The sequence below is a fragment of the Ctenocephalides felis genome, unplaced genomic scaffold, assembly GCF_003426905.1.
Source record: "Ctenocephalides felis isolate EL2017-DRISC unplaced genomic scaffold, ASM342690v1 CF-g0.4_SCAFFOLD_01886, whole genome shotgun sequence".
In the NCBI taxonomy this organism is placed as follows: Eukaryota; Metazoa; Arthropoda; class Insecta; order Siphonaptera; family Pulicidae; genus Ctenocephalides; species Ctenocephalides felis.
The window spans coordinates 131,660,233-131,670,464 of record NW_020538040.1 but is presented as its reverse complement, the minus strand read 5'-3'; the positions used below and the strand labels follow the sequence as shown (position 1 = coordinate 131,670,464).

Sequence of the window (10,232 nt, the reverse complement as noted above, 5' to 3'; positions counted from 1 at the left end):
GTATATAGGTTTATTTCATAAAAACCTATAAAATGGCCATTTTATACTTGTTTATCTTTGAAAATGACATCAAAATAATTGAAATACCAAGTTGGGGCCAATTCTATATGGAAACACGACCATACCCTTTAATTAATTAATTAAAGGGTATGGTCGTGTTTCCATATTTACTTTAAAGTAATAAATTATTACCGATAATAAATTGTTAATATATCAATAAAATTGATTTTTTACAAGTCAAAACGTTCAGAAAACTTTCAAACGTAAAAATATGTAAAATTTTTGATTTTTGCGATTACTGTATTAGTTAAAATGTTTAACCACTTTCAAAAAAAAAATCCTAATACTTTATACGTATTCTCTGGTACAGTATGAATCAAATCAAGATGTAGTTTGGCATGACGTATTTGCCATACCAACCGATATCCGGCCCTAATCAAAAGTCCTGATATTGTCATTGTTATAATCCTCGCATGTGAGAAAAAAATCTCAATGAACCTTTAATGTATTTGTCAACTGTCGGTACGTCGGCTGTTTCGTGCATGTGTTTTGTCGAGTAATACCAGTCGTAGAGCTTTGTTTTCTGTAGTCTGTAGTTCCAGCAAGTTTGCCTTGGATGTCGAGTTCCATACTAGAACGTATCGTGTCGGTCCAGTGTGGAACGCGAACGTATCTTAGGTTAGATGGCCGAGAACGTATCGTTATGATTAGAGTCAGGTATAGTGTCCATTTGTTCGTAACCCTCAACTAGTCTTTGTGGCTCAAGAGAGGCCTCAATAGATTTAACATCCCAAATGCTTGTTCTCGTGTTCGAGGTTGAGTCTTCGGCACAGGTTCAGGTTGGTCAAGGTATTTGACTTTTGTTGGACCATATTTTTACTGGGAAGCATATAGCCTATACCTGAACCTATACTTTCAGGTAAAAGCAATGTCTGTCCGACGCGAGTGTCGTCGAAGGAATCTCCGATTCGAGGTTCATAGCTGTAATCACTGTCTAGAATTACTAGGAACTTAATATTAAAGTGTTACAAAGTTTGTTACAAAAACTTAATTTTACTACAAATAATTCTTTATTATTTGTTTGAATAATATTTTTTATTATTTGTATTATAAATAACTCAATTTAAGTTGAGGGATGGATGTTATGGTTTTAGGTGATTCATTTTGTCAACATTAACTATAACATTCCTTTTTGAAAACTATATATCGAGTGTACACAGATATCTACAATTACAAGACCTACACTATTTGTACAAAAATCAAATTATTTATTGTAATTAAATTATAATTGCATAATTGCAACTACCTCTTTAGTGTAAGATCAAATAACAGTTCATCTGTAAATTTAACATCACACTCTTCCCTGCGGTATTCCAAATTCAGTACTCATATTCGATTTTCATTCAAAATTTTCTATTATACAAAAATGAGTATATATAATTAATAATATACACAATCTTTATGTTAAAATATTAAGACTTATGATACACATCCAGTTTATCTGCTTATATATTTACAGTGTTGAAAATTTCCTAAAATTAAAATTACACTAAAGGTAAAGTTAATGAATATTGTCAAAAATGATAAGAATCATTGCAGTCAGTAAATTTTATCTCAATACTATTATCGAAAAAAAAAAAAAAAATCAGAAACCATTAATGAAAAATGAAGCTTTGTGCAGATCCATTCGCAACACTAAAATTACTGGTAACACAGAACATATTTATAATAAATACTATAATAATGATAATACAACACATATTTTGTATCTTTCAATATATTAAATATTTTGAATTATTTGAATCTTTATGTAAAAATCAATGTATATATGTCAAATAAAACAAATTTTCAAATTAAAAAAAAAAATTAATACAACACATATATCTTTATACTCTTCTGTTGATGTATTTTATAAAAATTCACGGGCATTTCATTATTTAGCAGATCTCCCATAATGAAAATCTCCATTTATAATTTGTGGCACTGAACAAATATTATATAAATGTTATTAAATCAATTGTAAGAACTTCTTTAAACAATTTTCATTTGAGAAATTATCGAGAAAAAAAAATGGTTTACCTATTAAAAAAGTTTTAAAAAAATGCTGACTGTTAGAGAAATCATTATGGTTCCAACAACAGTAATAACAGATATTAAGTAATTAAGGCTTATGTGACCACATTGTTTGTGCGTCACCAATTCAGAAAACATTAGTTAAAAAATATTAACAAACACTTTTGGTAAATTGCTTTTTAAAACATTACACATAAAAATGTCACTAAACTAACATCAAATATAATATGTGCCAATAATTATATGAGTTTCACAATATAACTACATGAATCTGACACAATCCAATAGCAAATGAATGACACAATCGAATAGCACTGTAATTGTATATACTTAAATCTGTGCCAGCTCGTTCATATTTACTAATATCTGTTTTACTTATATAGAACTCATCTCCGTTGGTTCTGGTTATCCTCAGTATTTACTTGGGGTTGCATCATATACATTTTAACAATTAAATGTACATAGAAAGATTATGCTTTTTGTTTGCTATTCGTTATTCTAGTATGAAATCTTCCATTCACATTTTTCCATACTCATTTGATCAGAGGAATAAAACTGTGACATTCTTTTTTTTTTCAATTTTTTATTTAGGATCTCTCTGCTCGAATTTTATACCTCATTTATACAAGTCCAATGGCCTCATATTTGAAGTCAGTATGAACACTTCCATTATAAAATAATTCTGTAATTGTAAAATTTAATGAAAGAAGAGGCAAACAAACAATACAAGAAAAAAATATTCCATATTTAAAGTTATATATATATATATATATATATATAATATATCTATAATATATTATAAATATATATATATATAATATATATAATATATTATATATCTATTATATACCTATATTCTACTATTCTATATATATATATATATATATATATATTATCGAGAATTTTTTGTTCGACGTTAAAACATATTGAATCGCATAAAAACAGCCAATGCGTAGAAGATGATTTGAATGAAATGTATGAATTGCTAAAAAAAAGCAAGAGAATAAATCAGCATATTTATAACTCAAAGAATCTAAAACAATTTAAAACAATGCTTTACAAACAATGGACCTTAGAAGATTTTCCGAATTTTGTTTTATCTTTTTAAATTCAAATTGTGTAATTGAACGTAGTTTTTTTTGCCTACTTTCAGAAAGCTATCAAAATGTAATCTATTTCTGTAAATCTGATTTCCTATTATGCCCCCGATTTATTACCCTTCCTCTAAAACATACAATTAGTTACTTAGGTTAGTCATACAATACCACTTGTCGCGCTTACGTATGCTTTGCTTCGTGTATATTGTGCGTCATAGAAACTTGTTTATTACGTTTACCTTATTCAGTTTTATTTCAAATTGTTTTTGTTTTCCTGCAGTAGTATAATGTGACTGTTGTCTTAGTTGTAATTGTTAGCATGTGTGTTTTTCCGCAACCCACAATTCTTTTCCCACACGGAAAAGCGTGCCGTTGAAGAATGTTGTGGTAGACTTTTTTGTCCATTATACCCTCAATTTTCACAATGTCCTCAGCAAATCATCACCAGACTAACACTAATCCTCGACGTTCAAAAATCGTTCTCTCACAGCCCCCGAATTCGCGAAAAACTCAACTCCGCGCGCAAAGCACAAGTATGGGTTTCAAATGTACAGCGTCTACAAAATTACGGCTTCAAAGGATGCGTCGCCTCTAAAAAAAACATTACTATGCAAGCAAAAAAAAGTGAAAATTGAATTGGGCTAATAAACATAAAAATTGTACAATTGAACGATAATCTAAAGTCTTGTTCACAAACGAATCAAAATTTCAAATTTTCAACAAACGACACCGAAACGACGTCGTCGTTTTGGTTGACGAATGCATGATAAAACAATGTGTGATCCCCCATAGTCAAGCATGGTGGTGGTTCAGTGTTAGTCTGGGGATGATTTGCTGGGAACATTGTTGGTGACATTGTTAAAATTGAGGGTATAATGGACAAAAAAGTCTACCACAACATTCTTCAACGGCACGCTTTTCCGCATAGGAAAAGAATTGTGGGTCGCGGATTCGTTTTCCCGCAAGATAATGATCCTAAGCACACTCCTAAATTCCTTCTCAGTCAAAGAAAAGTAGAAAGAACTCAAATATATGGAATGGCCGGAGTCGCCGGATGAGTTGCTGTGGGACGTGTTGGACAGACAAGAGAGAAAATTGCAACCAACTAATACGAAACAGCTTTGGACGTTCCTACTGAATCGCTGGAATGAAATAACGACGGAACCATTGCATAAATAAGAACAGAATAAATTGAACAGAGCATAGCAAAATATTTGTGAAATATAATATGTTTTGCACGTTTCCGAGGCAATAATCATTATTGCTCGGATTATTGCCTCGGAAACGTACGCATAAACTACTTTTTCCGTGCAAAATATATTATATTTCACAAATATTTTGCTATACTCTGTTCAACTTAGTGTATATATGATAGTGCAAAATTATGTGCCATGCTCTAGTTACTGATGTAAGACCATATTAATATCCACTGATGATGACATAAAATCCTATGTCGAAAAGTTTGGAAAAAAATTAAAGATTAACTTCTAAATCTTTGCCTTTTATTTGATGTATTGCCCTTGAAGAACTTACTCATTTTTTCAACATCAAAACTAACTTCTTTAACATATATATATATATATATATATATATATATATATATATATATAAATATTGAGAACTCACCAATTGTTGCATGCAAATGCAATAAAAACTATTTCAGTTGAAACATATTGAACTATCCAAGATTGGTTGCATCGTAAAGCAAACTTCGAGAGCTGGAAAAGAATGGCCTGAGAGAAGGTTTTGGTGTTGAACCAATTGACATTGTATCCAATTCAGGAGCAGAGTCATCGGCTTCTCCGCAAGACAAGGATTCTAACTCTTGAAATAATGCATCAATTTCATGTGCACCCTCTAGAGCTCCCTCTTCTCTCCCTGCTACACCAGCCTCTAGTTCCTCTGGTACACGAAAACGTCGTAACAGTGCCACAAATTTTTGTTTGAGGTTACGTTGCTATTAAGATGAATTTATAAATAAATTCTTGCGCGCATATAGATGTATACATGAAAATAATCTTTGATCTTTACCCGGCTACTTGGCAACTTTGCACCCTTTCTTGAGTGCTCAAACTCGCTATCACTATCAACAGCATGCGCTCCCATAGCTGCATCATCACCAGTGTGCGCACCATGTTGTAATTTTCTGTAAGCCAAACCTTTACGAGTTTGGCTAACACTAGTACGACTGACATTAGCATCATATAGCTGCTCATCATTATCTTCTGCCGAACTGAATTCAGCTTCCTCATCATCATCTGAGTATTCAGCCACTCCTCGATCAGCTGACATAGCACAACTGTTTTGTTTGTCGTGATCCACTGGTATTGATGATACCTATAAATCAATAATCTACATGTTCACTGTAAAACATTTTAATACACTTACTTAATAAAATAACTTCTAGCCAAATATTCATAGAAATTAAATAGTAAATGCATTGTAGAATCAGTCAAATGTTTTACACAAAAAATTGTATTCTTTTGAAACATTCTATTAAAAAGTGGATATGAAAACCAAAACTAAATATATTGCTATTCCAATAATATATTTTTAAAAATAACAACCTGGTATGCAGTAAGCCGTGCGAGTGGTCCACATTTTCGGGCACTTTTTCCATCACCTCCTAAATCAATCTGCATATCGCGAGATCGTTGTAAAACCTGATCCATACGTACTGAGCCTTCACACAATGTTTTGTACCCCAGAATAGTACGTGACTTGTATTTTTTACGCCGTTGAAGAAGAATCTGTAATCTTAAAGTAAAGGATAATATGCACATTAAAAATTCATAATTATATTTATATGGTAGATTACAAGATTTTGATCAATAAACTTTTAGAACTAGGAGTGGAAAGCATTCTTTTCAGCATTCTAAAGGATTTTCTGAACAGAAAGAATAACCAGGACAAAGATTGGAAATTCCACAAGTGAAATATGCAAATTAACATCAGTCCTGGGGCCATACTCTTCTTTTATCTATGCCTGAGGCCCTTGTTATACCTTGTATATACAACCAACTTGAAAAAGGAAACTTAAATATACTATACGCAGACGATACGGCGATAGTATATGCAGACAAAGACCAATATAAGCTAGAGCAATATATAAAAAAAAGGCATGGAGACATACTCAAATTGGCTATTTAAGAACAAATTACCATTAATACTAAAAAAACAAAATACATATACAAATAGAAGTAAAGAAAAAAATAAATTGAAGCTTAAAGTTAACAAAACTGAAATTGAAGAGGTAGACAATATAAAATATCTAGGACTCATAATCAATCAATAATTAACTTGGACAGACCACATAAAGAGAATGAAAAAAAAAAGATAGTTTCACTAACAGGAGCACTAAAGAGATATACACTACTTTGGAACTAAATGCAAAATTTTAGTACTGAAAGCGTACATAATGCTTATAATTATGTACGGAATTGCAACATGGAGTCAAACCACAAAAAAATATAGAAAGCATTCAGAGAATAATAAATAATAATAAATAAAGTATTAAAAACAACTTATAATCTCCCCTATTTCACCCTAGTTCGATATGTAACAGATAACCTACCATTAAATAAAATTTTAAAAATAGAAAAGTGCAAATTAATACATAAGATAATAATAAATAAAGTATTAAAAACAACTTATAATCTCCCCTATCTCACCCTAGTTCGATATGTAACAGATAACCTACCATTAAATAAAACTTTAAAAATAGAAAAGTGCAAATTAATACATAAGATTAAACATAACAAAATCAAAACATGCACATCAATAACTATAAATAAGGAAATACACAAGTACAATACTAGACAACAGGAAAATTATCATCTAAAGCAAACAAAAACAAATAAAACACTATATGAAGTGCTATAAAATTATTCAATGGGCTTTGAAAAAAATAAAGATGACTAAAGAAGAGAAACAATTTAAAACTATGTTAAAAGAATATTATAAAAAAATTAGATAAATAAATTAGACCAGAACATGAATGTAAAAATGAATATATGTAGTATTGTATGATTGAATTATAAAATAAATGATATAAAATGTTGTAATGACCATATCATATGTATATATATATATATATATATATATATATATATATACACCTAAGTCTGTTTTTACACGGTAGATTGGTTCCAGAAGAAGCCGTGTAAAAAAAAAACGTGTAAAAAAAGACATTGATCTTATACAAAAATGGGTGATTTGTTCCTAATCTCTAAAACCTATTAAAATTAGTCAAAAACAAGAATTTTTAAGAACAAGAATTCATGTTTATTTTATTAAATCAAATATATAATGCTTATTTTCACAAGCATAGTAATTAATGATAGAAAAGATATGCACTCTAATCTTAAAAGTAATATAAATTAAATGTATGGCAAGTTCAGGAACTAAAAAACGTTGTAAACGAAAAGAATAGGTTGTTCAATTTTTAAGGTTTCCCTAAATTAGTGCTATTTACATTTGCTTTGAGCAGTAAAAATTGTTTGTACGCGCTAAAGGGGAATTCACGTAAATCTTTAAGCTAGTGTTCGCAAACTATCGATACTATCGATGGTTTCAGACTTTTTTCTTTCATAAATACTTTTTTGTGATATGAACATACTTCGCAAAAATTAAATTTGACAAAAAAATTTAAGTACATAAAATTTCAAATCGTGCTAAATGGAATAAAATCGTGTAAAAAAATTAAAATTATTCAATTTTCAAACAGTGTTATATCAAAACCGTGCACAAAAAGATCGTGTAAAAACAGACTTAGGTGTATATATACACTTTGTATAGACCAGTGTTTCTCAAAGTGGGCCCTCCGGTGGGCGATTGTAATATCCTGGGGGGCGATAAGAGGCTCCTAACTAATTTTTTTTTATGTATACATTGTTTTAAGTAGCGTTTTATTTGTTCTCACTAGTAAAATTTTCTAATTTAGAATGTAAGGTTACATGAACTAATATATCACACTATAACTATATTTTTAAAATTTAAAAAAAATGTTTTTTAGAGATTTTATAGGTATAAAAAATTTGGTAGGAGAGCGCTACAAAAATTTTGATCTTCAAAGGGGGCATTGGAAGAAATAAGTTTGAGAAACGCTAGTATAGACATTTTGTACGATCTTTCATACCAAGCACTTCTGCCTGTCTGATATGTATAAAATTTATATTAAAATTCAAATAAAAAAAATAAAAAATTATATTGTTAGAAATATATGTATCAAAAATAATGTTTCAATGGTACTCACTAGTACTAGTACTAGTACAGTAATTTTGTAAAACTGTATATCTGCAACAATTTACAAAACAATTATTACAATGTACATACCTGTTTCCATCTCGTTTTATGAAATGAGGATACTGCAAACTAAAATGTAAATCAAGTTCTGCTTCTAATAAAGTAGATTGTCCAGCTAAATTTGAAGATTGCAAAGAAGGTTGAAGTGTTGACAACAATTGTTGCTGGTAATTTTGATTACCTCCAGTTGCATTTACACTACATTGTTGATTTGCCATTATTGAATTTTGAACATTGATTGAAACACCTAGAATGATTATCAATTATTACTACACTATATACATTACAAGAAAATTCTGTAATATTTTAAATCTATATCAAGTGTCTATTACTTGCCAGAGCTTTGTTGTGATGGATTGTACGATTGTGCTGGCTGTAAAGCTACAGCACCTAAGGATATCTCATGTGATCGCAAAATGCGTTTTGAACTTTGCATTTTTACAGCCAAAGACACGCTTGTTACATCAGCGGGAAGTGGAGTTAGAAGTGTGAGTCTTGTAACAGTCAAAGAGCACAACCTTAAATTACAAAAGAGCAGTTTCTAAAGCATTTCAAACATAATCTATAAGTTTCAGAATGATTCCGTCACAATAATAATATATGAAAACTTCTAAACTTCTTCCAAGTAAGTGTTTTCTTTCAAATTTTGTACAAATTTTATAATAAATATTCGCACAATATATACATATACAATGTTGTTTTTGGAAGAATAAAATATAATCGAATTTCATTGAATTCAATACAATAAAAGCCCTATATTAAATATGGAACAGTAACAACAATATAACATAAAAATCATTAAAGTTGTAATACAAATAACATTGCTAAATTATTATTGTGTGTATACATTATATGAAGTGTGTATGTGTGACTATATTTATCTGTCGTGCATTTGGAGATTGATTGATGATTTTTAACCTGGGAATACAATTAGAAGGGGTCCTATCCACTTCCCAGGCTGCAAAAAGTTTCATAGGAACAGGTTTCATTGCGGTGTTTGACATTTTATATTCAATAAATGAACACTTCATTCGATCAATCTACATCGTTTTTACAACTTTTATTGAGATCAGCACTTTGATCCATACTGCGCTTTGAAATTTCAATGAAACTTTCAATTCAAACTTTAAACTGCACTACAAAAATAATGATTGTGATTGCACTGTACTGTTATATCTGATAGCTGTCAAAGGGCTGTCAAAAGCGATGCTACGCTAATCCATAGAGAGAGAAACACGTTCATGTAGCTAACAAAGCACAGCCCGCACAGCCCTTAGCAGAGCATTATCCAGCCGATAATTTTGCTGGTTATTTAAAAAGCTAATATCTTTTTGGTTCATACTTACTGTTAAAATACTAAAAAATATATGCAATTAAGGGGTTAGGAGTACTTAAAGTTTTTGAAAAAACAATTTTTGTCGCAGTCGCAATCGCAAAAAAATCGAAAATGAAAATTTGTATATATTTTTACGTTTGAGAGGATTCTGAACATTTTGGCATACCTTAGAAAAAATTGATGTATGTGTATGTGCATAGATAAACATGCATAAGTATAAGTGTGTATGTATGTGTGTGTGTGTGTGTGCAGATACAAATTTTTATCGACGATTTCGGGAACACGGTTCAACAGATTTCAATTATTCAACTAGCTGTAAGTGGAATTCTGTCTTAAGGCAATTAGAGCATCGTGCCTTAAGGCAAATTGCTGGAACTTCCCGTACCAAAAATTATTATTTTTTTTAAAAACGATTAACATTT

General features: G+C 30.2%; 1 protein-coding gene across 1 annotated transcript; it reads right to left on the bottom strand.

Annotated features, from left to right (window-relative positions):
* Positions 1-2,655: 2,655 nt before the first annotated feature.
* On the bottom strand, positions 2,656-9,654 carry LOC113377816 (phosphofurin acidic cluster sorting protein 1-like). The gene is made up of 7 exons (XM_026618241.1): positions 9,393-9,654; positions 8,811-8,992; positions 8,505-8,721; positions 5,738-5,927; positions 5,202-5,507; positions 4,797-5,127; positions 2,656-2,755 (listed from the first exon to the last, which is right to left on the bottom strand). The coding sequence occupies exons 1-6, from the start codon at positions 9,503-9,505 to the stop codon at positions 4,849-4,851; spliced, it is 1,287 nt and encodes a 428-aa protein (XP_026474026.1). The 5' UTR covers positions 9,506-9,654; the 3' UTR covers positions 2,656-2,755; positions 4,797-4,848.
* Positions 9,655-10,232: the final 578 nt, after the last annotated feature.

Coding starts and splice junctions, on each gene's coding strand:
- LOC113377816 (XM_026618241.1), bottom strand. CDS start 9,505: ATGAAGTGTTCATTTATTGAATATAAAATGTCAAACACCGCAATGAAA. Junction 5,508..5,737: donor CACGGCTTACTGCATACCAG/GTTGTTATTTTT, acceptor ATTGATTTATAG/GTATCATCAATACCAGTGGA. Junction 5,128..5,201: donor CAAAGTTGCCAAGTAGCCGG/GTAAAGATCAAA, acceptor TCATCTTAATAG/CAACGTAACCTCAAACAAAA.